We start from the raw sequence: 14,399 nt of genomic DNA, 5'->3' as shown, positions 1-14,399 counted from the left end.
CGCAAATCAATGTTAAAATTTTTGAATCTCGAACTTCTTCGGGACAACGATATTCCGGGCCTACATTCATAATTTGAACCGGTTAGATTTAAAAATAAGATGAAATTTTGAACTATATAAATGATAATATTTTTTAATATTAATATATTGATTATGATAACTATTTGTATTATATTTATATATATGTAAGATACATAATTATATAATATATAAAATAATTTTTAGTGTATTAAGTATTAACTAATTTATAAGGTATAATATTCTTTATTTTTAACATGTTAATTTTAAGTATTAAATCAACTTATATATTAAATACTTAAATATTAGATATTTTTATTTTTGTTAATTGAGTTTTTTTTATCTCTATATATTAAAATAATTTGTACTTGAAATTCAGTATTATCAAACTATTCAAACATGATTTGGTTCTCCTTTTTTTTTTTACAAAAATAAATAAAAGATAAATATATATATATATTGGGAGCTGCTTTTCCCACCCCCTCCCATATTCCCACCCCCCTCACTCACTCCTCAATCAACTCTAAAATGACTTATTTAACCCTGCCACCTTTATATATTTACATTTCTTATTTTATTTATTTCAAGGACTTATTATTAAAAATATTATGTTTACTAATTATTAATATATAATATTATTAAGACTTATTATTAAAAATCTTATGTTTAACTATAATCATAATTAAACCATAAACACCAAACCCTCAATTGAACCAAAATCATAACTAATGTTATTAAACAAACACACAACCAAAGTATTACACCAACATTAACCAAAATCATAACAAAAGAGTTCTTAACATAAACACATAATCAAAGTACTACACCAACATTTGAAATCTAACCAAAATCATAACAAAAGTTTATACTTAATTCGTGTCTTCCCTAGAATCATAACAAAAGTTCTTACTTAATTTGCGTCTTCCTCAGAATCATCGTCGTCTTGTTGTTGGGGCTGCACGGGTGAAATTGTTGTTGATGACCCTTGACCCGATGATGAACCGCCAATACTAGTAAATTGGGTAAATAATGTAGGATCTATCGATCCACCGCAAGACATAAATTGTGACATAAGACGTATCATCTCGGTTCTCTCTATCCTCATCCTCTCTTCCATTTGAGCTTTCTCCATCCTCATCCTCTCTTCCATTTGAGACTTTAAAAACCATAGAGTATCTAAGGAAGCGGGGGTGAGGTGGTGCCAATGGACTGTGCAGTGTGGAATAATATTAGTCTCTCGAACAATGACCACCAAATGCCGACTCCACATGCCCCTATTTTTGTAGCACTACTTTCTATCAATTGGGTTGAATGTGACTCGCATCTTTTCTCCATTAACCGTCAATTTGGCCAATTCAAAGTTTTTGTTGCTACTTCGCCTTCTCTAGGAGCTGGAAGACTCTGTATTTGTGCTTTCATCAGTCAATTGTGTGGACTCGTCTAGATTTGCACATCATCATTAGTGGATAGTTGTGTGGGATCAACAAGATTTTGCTCCTCAGGGAGATCCTCCATTAGAGAATGCGATGAAGAGTCACCCAAATTTCTTTTTTTCTTTCTAAGGAAATTGAGTTGTGATTGCAAAAATCTTGATTGAAAGCTCTTTGGAGGTGCCATTTTTTCTATGTCAATGTCAAAACCTAAATCAATGTCTATCCAAACCTAAATCAATATCTATCAAAACCTAAATCCAATATCAAAGCATGCACATAATCTTTATTAGCAATTTCAACTATGACCTAATAATTTAAGTTTAAATACCTGGATTCAAGGAAAAACTCCGGTCTCAAATGAAAAAAAAAACTCAAGTCGCGTGAGGAAGAACACGTCTTCAACAACTCCTGGATCTAACATTCAACTAAAAAGAAATAAAATTAAAGCACACATTTAAATCATGTCGATCTAAATTAAGCTAGACATTGATCAACAAAATCACAATATTATCAAATAAACTCACAAACACCAATTAGTTTGACATTTTTCAAAACCAATAACATATATATAACATTTAACCAAACACCTTATGAGCATGATTTCAAACGACAATAAGACACTCATTACTCTTTACACCAATCACTATTATTGCTCGTCATTACCCCTATTTTTACTAGTGATAAATGCTCGTTTGAGATTTATGTTTAAACCTTAATGTCTTTAAATGATTGATATTTCCGAATATTTCCCCCCTAAGTTATCATCATAAATATGTACCAACATTTAAATATTTGTTTTTATAATTATATAAATAACGCACAAATCTTATACATGTTTAGGACCAGAAGAATAATTGGTAAAATGAAACGTTATACAATCGATTTTCAAAATCTAACTTTATAAGTAGAGACCATTTTTAAAACGGGTACGAATGATGAAGCGTGAAAAAACTCTCACAAATATCACCAAACTACGAATTAAAAGAAACTCTAGACAATACATATGTATACGTATGCCATTTTTTTTATTGATTTATAAAAACAATTGACGTTATGTTTCAAAATAAATAATCTTTTAAATTAATTATTTTTAATTAATTTAAACAACAGATTTCTAGAAAGATCAAATTATAATTTGATTATTGCAAATTTCAGATTATTTAAAATTAAAACTCAAATTAATTATTTTTAATTAAATAGAGATATTAGGAATTATTTGAAAAAATAATCTTTTAAAATAATGTTTTATTTTTAGAAAGAAGATTTCTGATACGCAAATCAATGTTAAAATTTTTGAATCTCGAACTTCTTCGGGACAACGATATTCCGGGCCTACATTCATAATTTGAACCGGTTAGATTTAAAAATAAGATGAAATTTTGAACTATATAAATGATAATATTTTTTAATATTAATATATTGATTATGATAACTATTTGTATTATATTTATATATATGTAAGATACATAATTATATAATATATAAAATAATTTTTAGTGTATTAAGTATTAACTAATTTATAAGGTATAATATTCTTTATTTTTAACATGTTAATTTTAAGTATTAAATCAACTTATATATTAAATACTTAAATATTAGATATTTTTATTTTTGTTAATTGAGTTTTTTTTATCTCTATATATTAAAATAATTTGTACTTGAAATTCAGTATTATCAAACTATTCAAACATGATTTGGTTCTCCTTTTTTTTTTTTACAAAAATAAATAAAAGATAAATATATATATATATTGGGAGCTGCTTTTCCCACCCCCTCCCATATTCCCACCCCCCTCACTCACTCCTCAATCAACTCTAAAATGACTTATTTAACCCTGCCACCTTTATATATTTACATTTCTTATTTTATTTATTTCAAGGACTTATTATTAAAAATATTATGTTTACTAATTATTAATATATAATATTATTAAGACTTATTATTAAAAATCTTATGTTTGAATAATTATTAATATATAATATTATTAAATAAAATATTATGATTATATTAATTATTAATTATTATTTAATAGATAATTTTATTTATAAAAATATTAATAATTATTAATATTATGTTTGACTAATTATTAATATATAATATTATTAATTAAAATTAGAAATAATTATTAATATATAATATTATTAATTAAAATTAAAAATATTATGTTTGACTAATTATTAATATATAATATTATTAATTAAAATATTATAATTAGACTAATTATTAATTATTATTTGATAAATAATTTTTGTAAGTATTTTAATATATATATATATATATATATAATTAATATAATAAAATATTAATTATTTATATTTTATTAAATTATTATATATTTTAATATTTAATATATTTTAAATAATTATAATATAAAAATAATAATATTTTGTATTTTTAATTAAATAAATAAAGTTAAAAAAATATTAAAAATTAATTAATTAATTATATTTAATAAAAACACTCAATAATAAAATAAAATAAAATAAATAAAATAAGAAATGTGTAAATATATAAAGGTGGTAGGGATAAATAAATCATTTTGAAATTAATTAAGGAGTTAAGCGGGGGTGGGAATATGGGAGGGGTTGGGAAAAGCAATTTGCATATATATTATATTTTTATACTGTAAATTTCATAAATAAATATAGTTTAATTTTTCTAAGCCAACAATCAAACAAAGCATTAACATTTCTTTTTAATATCCCATGATTGGCCTTAGAATTTATTTTGAAGAGAGGAGGGGAAAGGTTAAAAAAAAAGGAGAGAAGTTGAGATTTGAGAAGGCGGGGACCACGATGAAGATGAAAACTCGATCCTTCTATCTCTGCCCGAAGCGCTGCCCGTTGTTGAAGATGAAGGAGCGCCGTTCGATTGTGGATCCCCCCTTGCTCCAAGGAATCCCTTGCTGAAGCCCTATATAAAGAACTTTGGACGAACGAAAGGAGGAGGCGGCATTTTGAGAATGAGCATTCCCATTCCAGATAGGAACTCGATGTAAATTCTACATACACAGATAGGGAATCGAGAGAGCTTCTCCTGCTGCTTCTAAGGAAAGCATACTGCCATCTTCTTCAACTTCATTTGCTTCATCATCATTGACATCAATCTAAGGTCCAATTACAGTTTTTTAATTGCTTGTTGAGATGAGTACAAACAAATGTAATGACCTAAATGGTTCCTATTCCTAGTTTAGCTGTTTAGTTTGTAATATATTTCCCTTTAAATGCAATGAAATGAAATTTTGTTATAAATGATGGCTGTTTATATTCCTATTGGAGTCGATGATGAAATGACGTTTGATTCTAAGAATTTGATTTTGTTTAAACTAGGATTAACATAAGTTAGAAAATGCAAAAGCAGTTTGCATTTCAAGAAGAGATTGATTGAGATCTTGTTGAATACTTAGGTAGAGTTTACTTTGAACATTTATATTCACGTCTTTAGAATTGAGAGTCGTTTTGAAGTCTCATAGACTCGATTGAAGTTGACTTGAACGAATTGAGAGTCGTTTTGAAGAAACTGTCTTCCAAATTCCAGAATCTGTCCACTTATTTAATTATATTTAAATGATTGAAAGCTATTATTCCCTTCATAAAAGGAGCTTACATTCTTCCAAGCTGTAGTTTAACCTGATGCCAACGATGGTTTGCATCTGATTGCACAAAACCATAGTTGTCAATAGCGCTACAGCAAACAGCATAGATCAACACTATATGTAGCTATAAGGCGCAATAGGCTGCACACTTTCAAATAGCCCTTTTTTTGTCGTTATAGCTCATGTAGTGCCGAAAGCTATTGCCCCATAAAACGACGTTTTAAATAAAAATTTTAATATTAATTGTTTGATATTTATATGTTTTCTACGCTTTATTTTCAAGTATCCCTCGCTACGCTATTCGCTTTACGCTATAGCCATGAGCAGCTTTGACGCTATTGACAACTATGCACAAAACTAGTCAAATTGAACTTCAATTTGATGAAAACTGAAACTGTCACAGTACATAATTTTAGACTCCTAATCCTACTGTAATTTGAGTTTTTCTCTCAAATGAGCTGAAAATATGAAATTGTTTTATAGAGTTTCTAAGAAAATATGTTCTGAGCATCTTTTTGTGTTTTAGAGTTTTGTATTTGAGATCATCTAGAAGGTCAACTCACTTGTTTTCTGAACTGATGCAAACTGGAAGTTGAATTAGGAAAGTCAAGTGTCTCACTGTTTTGAATTCAAAATTGACATTGATCTTTAACTTAATGGTAGGAATTTTGTTTCATGATAAACTGGATTAATGAGTCTAGATTTAGATGATGAAGGTCTTGTTTGCATTTGAAATGAATAACGCATTCAAAGACACTAAAACAGTGGGCTGCCCTGTATGTTATGTTTTCTGGGCAGCCTATTGCCTTGTTTTCCTAAAATTGAAAACCAAACTGACCTTCGTCATCTGAAGCTAAATACCTATCATAGGATAGTTAATACATCACTGAAGTCTTGTGCATCTCCTTTTTCACTTTGATGTTGCTATTATTGTCTGGTCCCTTGCCTCTATATCCCATTCTAGAACATAGGATTTCCTTCATTGCACCCAGACTTTATTCTTGGATTGGATTTCACTTGGCGTGTCCGTTGATGAATTGAAGGTTTGTACCATCCGGAACGAATGATGCATCTTCGTGAATGGATCAATTTGCCCGGCTACATTTGGACTGTCTCAAAAATTTTGGTGATTGATCAAGCTAGGTCTGACTATCTTAGGGAAATTTGTTTGATTAACTTTGTATGTTGTTCGTTGATGTTGTATTTTGTGGCATACTGGCATTGGGTCACGACGGGCTATGATGTTTGTCTCATCGAGAACTTTTTATCTTCCTTAACATTTTTCTCCTCCCCCTTTTTGTATTGAAGATTTTTCCTTCTTTCCTTCTTGTACTCATTTTCTTCACATGATCATTACCTTCACGATCTTGTGATTTAATGAAATGGTCTCGCCCTTTAAAAAAAATCTTAGCGTCACTTGTTAAGGTCAAATGAAAGAAAATGAACCTTAATGTTGGATTTGAAAACTGACATTTTAGAAACATTGCTTCTTCTTTCTTTTTGAATTCAAATGAAGCCTTCACAAGGAGATTGCCTAAAAACCAAAGCAAAATGAATTTGATTGATTCATTTGATTATTCTTGATTTCTTTCTTTTGAAATGAATTTAGATTTGAGCTTCAAAATGATTTTCAGAATAGCAGTGAAGATAATGTGTATTTCAAATGATGATTTGAATTGGCAAAGATGTCTTGAATTGGTGATTTGCTTTAAATGATGCTTATGCTTAACTGATGAAATGTTTTCATGCCTTGGTTGACAGTTAGACTTGATATCATGAAAGTATGCCTTGCGTTGCTTTGATGTGTTGAATCTGTTGGCATGCTTTGAAAGATGTTCATATATTCTTGGGCTAACATGATTGAAATAGGCATGTGTTGAGTGATTTGATGAGATGATCATCTCTTTGTGACATGTTTGACTTGATTTCAGTGTTTATATGAACTTGATGTGCTTAAAGGATGATATGCTTTGGTTTATTGTCTTGATGAAGTTGATTAGTTGATGATTGATTCACTTGCTTGATGCATTGAATTAAGCCATTGATAGATTGAACTAGACTTAGGAATACAAATGATTGAATACTGTATTTAAGTTGAGATAAAATCTTAAGTCTAGCTTTGGAATTATGCTAGACTTAAGGTTTTATCTCAGCAAGATTATATTATATCAAAATGCAATATAATATTCCCTTAAGATTTATATTGCATCTATTTTTGTTCCGTTTGCTATAAAATCTTGCTGCTTGAAGAAAAAAACTAAGGGAAGGGAAGAAGATGAAGCAAAAGAGAAGATTAAAAACATAAAAATTGACTTGATCTAACAGAAGTGAATCCATTTCTATTTTTTTTTTTAATTTAACTAGGTTTAATTTGGCTTATCAGTATATGGCTATCATGTTAAATTATGACTCTTTTTTGGTAAGGTGCATTTTTTTTTACTTAGCAGTCCAAACCTTGCAGACGGCCCTGCTCATGGCCATTCTTCTCTCACTTCCTCTCCATACACGTCCAGCAACCAGCCAGAAACACCATACTGAATCAACCTCGAGACAGATTATCTCTTTACCATTTGGACCCAACTCTATCTCCTTATATTCCAAACGAAATGTGCTCCTGAGCACTGCGTCATTATGTTTCTTTTCTCTTGCTCTTAATTTATCAATACCTACTGCTTCTGCTGAAATTGCAAAACCATCAAAGTCACTTCTTTCTCGCATAGCCAATACCAAGAACTGGTTTCTTTTCTATGGCGATGGGTTCTCTATTCGCGTCCCTCCTGAGTTTGAGGATGTCATGGAACCTGAGGTGCGTTGGCCATTTATTTCATCATATTATTGAACTTCTCTACCACTTTCTAATGTTTTATTTATTTTTACTACATTGTTTAGGAACAAAGTTTAAACAAGGGTTTGATTTATGTGCAAGATTGATAAATCTTTGATCCATTTGTGAAAGTGAGCTGCTATAAATGAATCGTACAGTTGAATCAAAAGAAATCCTGAATGTCTTGGATTCAGTTAAGATGGATACAGTACTATAAACCTTTATGAAACGGTAGTATTTTTCACTATCATGGCTTCTGGGAGAAAAGTGGCTTTGAAGCCAACAAGGAGGCCTGTTATTGTTTGGCTGGTGATTTTTTCACACATGTTCAAATGCTATAAATCTTGTTCTTATTTGAGAGGTCAAGAGTTCAATAATTACTATTATAAGAAAAATTATACATTAAGAATTAGGTTGTGTTACTGAACGACGCGTAGTAATTTCATTGATCGATAACTCCCCAAACTTGTAGGGATTTCCTTTGTATAGTTGAATATTCTCTTTTGACCACCATTTGCTTGTTCTTTTTAGGACTTCAATGTTGGACTATCTCTTTATGGTGACAAGGTAAAGCCAAAGACATTTGCAGCACGGTTTGCATCCTCTGATGGGTATTCCCGTAAAACTCTGAGTTCATTTGTCATGTTTTCTTTGCATTTCTTAGTTCTCTAGTAAAGTGCAAGTTGAGGTAAACATTCCTTTTGAATTAGATGCCACAAGTCACAACCATTTAAGATTTTTATATGTGAGGTGTTTCCTTTGCATTTCCTTAATGTTCTGTACACACTTGATGCAGCTCTGAAGTTGTAAGTGTTGTCATTCGCCCCTCCAACCAACTGAAGATCACCTTCTTAGAGGTCTCTTACTATCTTGTTCTTTAATTTTTCATACATGCTTTAAAAATAATATAAATTCTTATAGAAAAGCGACATAAATAGTCACCTTTTGATGATAAAGATCCACAGCAGCAAGTGGTGTCTACATCAGCAAGTGACACACTTGATCAAGAATCAAAAAATAAATTATAACTAAATGAAGAGAGAAAACAGAGGCAAGGTTTTTGTATAAATAGGGAACTTTATCATCTATTACTTTTGTCCAATAATATCATTTTACTGAAATAAAATCATCAAGATCTGCAAATTATTTTTTGTGGCTTTGCTTTCTTGATATTAAGGAAACAGAGTCTTCAGTTTAAACTACCTTAACTCGGATACAACCTTAGACTTTAGTTGGATTAGTACAAGTACTTCTTGCTTGAAAAAAAAATGTAGAATGTTGAGCTCTTAAGAGTAAAGAGTGATAATATTATTCACATATGACTTGTGATTTACATGAGAGATGTGTGATATATAAAGACATTGAGTGTAAATAAAGTAAGGACTGACAACAAGTCATGTATAGAGTATAAGCAAAGTAAATGTTGAATGCAAGTAAATTGCATCAATTCCAAGGAAGATGGAGAGATAATTCTACACTCCCCTCAAGTTGGATAATAGATGTTGAGAGTGCCCAACTTGCCACATAGTTCCTCAAAATTCATCTTGGGAAGAGCTTTGGTGAGTATGTCAGCCACCTGTTTGCGTGATGTAACAAAATTTGTGGATTCCTTTAATAACACAAAATTTTAGTTGGATTGTTGTGGGTGATGGTCCTTTTGTGTCTCATAGGAAACAAGATCCTTTGAAATACTCTGCCAAAGCATTATTAATTAATTAAGCTATTTCAGCTTATTCTTTGAGGACTTGAGCAAATTTGACTTTGTTCTATCAATTCAAATTGGAGCTCATAATCAATCTCAAGTTCAATGATCTAGCAATTGGGTTATTAATGCAAGTATTTTCATTTATATTCATTATTAATGTTTAATAAGAGAACCATTATTGATGACATGGCTGATAAAATATATTGATCTATTTTTTTTTGGATATTTAATAATTTCAATTTATAGGAAAATAGCCGAATTTGATCCTTAACAAATATTATAAAGATGTCCAGTTTTGACACAATAAATAAGCACGGTTCTGTACTAGCACATTGTACTTAAATAAAGACAAAATTAGGTGTTTGATTGTTGCATTTTGATTAATGAAGTTTTAAATTTCACATATAGTCATATACTGGGTTGCTTAAAGGACCTAGTTGTGTACTTGTTGTGGAATGGGAATTGAATGTATACTATGATTAATGGAGGAAGTGATTTATGCTAGTATCTATTAGTATCAAAATTGAAGATCCATAGATTCAGGAGCAAGCATTTAATGCGTTGTATCCTTAAATTTCACGAATATAGGTTTCATACACAAGTAATGCCTTAATAAGCTTCACCATATTACATATAAAGTGTACTATATTTCTTAGGGAGGATACCGAATTCTCATCTCATAAGGGCATACGTAATGTATTACATAGTGAATTTCAAAAGTATCTAAAACATATGTTTTGCAAAATTGTTGGTCACGAGACTATATTTGTTTGTAATGGTAAAATCCTGTCTTATCCCTTTGACCAGGCAAAAGATATATTGGATTTGGGATCACTAAAGGAGGCAGCAAAAATATTTGTTCCAGGTATATTAGTAGTTTTCTCTTATTAAAGCCTCATGCATAATATGTGTTTCTGCGAAATCTTTCATCATATGGGATTTCTACTTTTTTCTTTCCATGCAGGTATGTTCTAGATAAACTACCTGCTCTACACAAGAAAAGATATATTTTTTCTTTCCCAAATAGTTCTCCACTATATTTTGATGTGCTATGCTCCGTAGGTGATGCAACTCTATTCTCTGCCCGCACAATAAAAATAAAGGAAGATGAAGGTTTCCGGTAAGTATTGACTATTGACACTCATACTGGAGTTTTAAAACATTTTCGTTGAGTTAAAATTTCTTCTTCTTCTACCCTTGAACCCAACAAACATTTTTTTTTTAAAAGGACCACATTTATTAAAAGGAGTGCAATATGCGTTCAAACGTTACAAAAGAAAGGAAAAAACAAAACAATAAATAAAAAAACAACGTAAGAAGATCGAAAAATTCTCATCCCGTACCAGTCCCCAACACACATAAAAGGTTGTATTGTGTAATATGAGAGAAAAAAATACAATGAGAAGCTAGCTAGAGGATTTTATAAGATGAGAGAAAAATAACCAAACTCAATAGAGACCAACCGGAGAATTAGGCCTTTTCCTTAACTGCATAACATAATCAAACACCATAACATGGAGGCCCTATTTATTGTAATAGGGAAATTCTACTCCAACCCTAACACAAATAATCAATTAAAACTAACACAGATAACCAATTAAAACTTATCTAATAATCGAAACATAATAATAATTCCTATCTAATTAGTCGGTTAATCGTCCAACTAGCAACAAAGCCCTAGATTAGCCCGTGTACTTAACATGTTGATGCCTACATTTTATTTCTTGTTTAAAGTTGTTGTAATTATTCCTACCAGTCAAGTTATTTCATTTCAGGACGTACTACTATTATGAATTTGGTAAGCGTGAACAGCATATTGCTATGGTAGCAGCTATCAACAGTGGAAAGGTAAAGCAGGATTGTTTACTTTACATGTCCTTTAATATTTCTACTCGATAAAGTATTACAGCCACATTAGCATTCCCACACGATGATATGGAATTGTATTAATAGATAAGGAGAAAAGAATAACATTTAAGCGAGAAGAGGGAGATCTCAGTGAGGAAATTAGAAATTGATCTTGAACCACAAAAGGTGCCCAGATTTTGGCTTTGAATGGCTGAAACATAGGCGTTTAGGAACTTAGTCCTCTTTTTTCTTCTAAAACCTCCATCTGTTGATTAGGATTTAGGAACTATGGTTTTAGTATATTTCTCTGATTGCATAACTACTCTCTATATTTCGTTCAACATTCTTCCTTCCGATCGAATCTTTTATTATACTCCTGGAGCTTCAAATGCATCTCCTTTTAGCTCATCTTCCCATCCGGTTTCTACCATTCTTGCCGAGTTGAGCTATTGTACAACTGCTCTCAAACAATATATACTTCAGAAAGCAACACTGCAAAAAAAAGAAGTTCTGCTTTCTTAAGGTACAAATTGATTAGGCCTTACTATTCCTTTCTTAATCTAGGAATTCAGTGAGTTAAATGGCCTTCATGTCCTTACTGCAGAATGGAACCAAATCAAACAGGCCTATTGTTCTTATATAACCCCAATAGGCCTTTCTGTTTTATTGCAGCAATAGACATTTATGTTCAGTTTCAAACAAGCCTTCAAAATCAAACATACCTCAAAGACTTACTAATATATACTTCAAACAGTAAATCAATCAATAAATAAAGCCTCTGCATGCAGATATCCAAACAATATAACTGTGGATTAATATACTAAAAAAAGTGTCAAGAATCAAACAGACCTTACTGATCACACTTGAAAAACTACTTTTATGTTCATTTTTGCACAACCAATTAGAACCTCTGATTATAAGCAAAATAATTCCATTATCAGTTCACTCGTACCGGATGGGTGTTCCGACGTTGAATTGCCATTATCAGTTCACTCGTACCGGATGGGTGTTCCGACGTTGAATTGTGCGCTGGAGGCGATAACTTGCTGCCTTCAGAATAACAAATCTAGGTCTTTCTGCAGCCAGTGTGTAGGCATGGCAAAATTATGGGTCTAGGTTGACCCGAACTTGGCCCGAAAATTCGGGTATCTAGTGACCTGAAATTATCGGTTCCGAACTGACAGGTACCAGACCCGATTAATTACAAGGAACCGTTTTTTAAGGATCAGCTTGTTTTACTACCTGTTGCCATGCCTACCAGTGTGATTCTTCTCCAATCCTGATTCGTTGAGAAGGAACTACTGCATTGTGTCGGATGAAGATTCGCCCGTGCTTTGAACTTCCGACTTGCTTGGTTAAGAGCTTCTCAGCTTTCCAGCCTTTGTAAGCATTTGAGACTTCAGGCAGTTCCTCCAAATTCCCACTCAACTGTCAAGTTCCACAACTCTTAGAATTAAATCATCTTGCCTTCCTCATGGGAAGAGGCACACTAGATGTGATTCACATACTCCCTCATTCACAGACTCCATTTGCAATTATTCTGTTTTTTCGCTCGATTTGCGAGATCTCCACAGGTGAGGACTAAGGAGACTGTCTGTCTTAGACATGATCACCTTAATTTGTTGTTGTAGCCAAAAACATCATCAACAGATTGCAGATAGAATTCATAACCAAACATATACAATCTTTTTTTTTCTCCTTATTCTTCATCCTTCTCCACTCTTAGTTTCTCCAAACAGACTAACAAATACCAATTTTTTTTTTTTTTTTTTTTCATGAACCCAGAAACGGCATAAGAGACTGAAGCAAAAACCCTAAAAGAAAATAACCAGATACAGGTCTGAACTATTTTTCTTCAAAAAATCAGATCTAAACACTCAACAGCCGAAAAATCAAGTTATAAAATAGAACAGCCGAAACCATAGACGATTTGCAAAATCGGCGAATCTTTAAAAAAATGAACAAGAGTTTCATTGTATTAATCAAGAGTTCGAAAAACAATATTACAGTTGTTTAAATAGAAACATGCCATTGTGAGATGATAACATTTTTTATAGGTGATTTTGAATTTCCCAAATCTGCTGTGATGCATGTCCATCACCATCATGCTTAGTTATCTCATCATTCTTTGTTTATTGTATCTTTTTCTTAGGTAATTATAGCTGGAGCAACTGCCCCAGAGTCTAGATGGGATGATGATGGCTTAAGACTCCGTTCTGCTGCTGTGTCACTCACTGTTCTTTAGGAAAAAATATTTACTCTGCTATTCTTTTTCCATCAAAGGTTGTGGAACACAAAATTAGCTTATTTGGTGTAACAAATATATATTGCTTCGTGTTTGTTCATTAGATTGTGCTTTGCATCAAAGTGTTATATATATATTGGATATTTCTATTGTGAAAAATCTAAATATAGTTTCTAGATGTTCTAAATAATGTTATTTTAATTATATGATGAAATTTCAACTATTTATTTGTATATAGCAGAATAGACATTGATTTCTTAATAATTGCAAACACAAACTCATTGCACGAAATTTAAAGAATGTCCTTTTAAAATTTTATCAGATTTGCATCCTACCCCTACATGTACGTCAAAGTTTACATAATATTTTTTAATATCGCCACATGAAGGATCTAAACACATGCATGACTAGTATAAGAAAATTCTTAAAAGAACTTTTAAGAATAGAAAAAGATTAGAAACATAAAAGAATATAAAGGGCAGAAGATCTTGATCTTAAAGAGAATGAGAATATCCACCTTTTGTTGTCGCTATGTTAGAAGAGGGGATTAAAATGTGATCACAAGGGGGTTTCATATATTTGACGACATTTGATGAACGTTATCTGATTACTAGATATCACCGTCTTTAATACCTTTCTCAATCTGTTTGTCAAATATTTTGTGACAATCTTATAGAAAGATGAAACGAGACTAATAAGCCTAAAGATATTCACATCAATAGTCCCTAGAG

The 14,399-nt window shown here is 31.2% G+C and overlaps 1 protein-coding gene across 2 annotated transcripts; it reads left to right on the top strand.

Annotated features, from left to right (window-relative positions):
* Window positions 1–4,376: 4,376 nt before the first annotated feature.
* LOC124941496 lies at window positions 4,377–13,771 on the top strand. Of its 2 annotated transcripts, none has more exons than XM_047481837.1 (8): window positions 4,377–4,562; window positions 7,494–7,852; window positions 8,402–8,481; window positions 8,667–8,727; window positions 10,383–10,440; window positions 10,638–10,695; window positions 11,351–11,423; window positions 13,576–13,771. In XM_047481837.1, the coding sequence occupies exons 2-8, from the start codon at window positions 7,520–7,522 to the stop codon at window positions 13,666–13,668; spliced, it is 756 nt and encodes a 251-aa protein (XP_047337793.1). In that variant the 5' UTR covers window positions 4,377–4,562; window positions 7,494–7,519; the 3' UTR covers window positions 13,669–13,771. The 2 variants fall into 2 exon arrangements, with proteins under 2 accessions (XP_047337793.1, XP_047337792.1); XM_047481836.1 differs by having other exon boundaries at window positions 4,379–4,562; window positions 7,508–7,852.
* The last annotated feature ends 628 nt before the right edge of the window (window positions 13,772–14,399 follow it).

This window comes from Impatiens glandulifera, chromosome 6 (assembly GCF_907164915.1).
Source record: "Impatiens glandulifera chromosome 6, dImpGla2.1, whole genome shotgun sequence".
In the NCBI taxonomy this organism is placed as follows: domain Eukaryota; kingdom Viridiplantae; phylum Streptophyta; class Magnoliopsida; order Ericales; family Balsaminaceae; genus Impatiens; species Impatiens glandulifera.
Note: the sequence above shows the minus strand (reverse complement) of the source record. Positions and strands in the feature narration are given on the sequence as shown.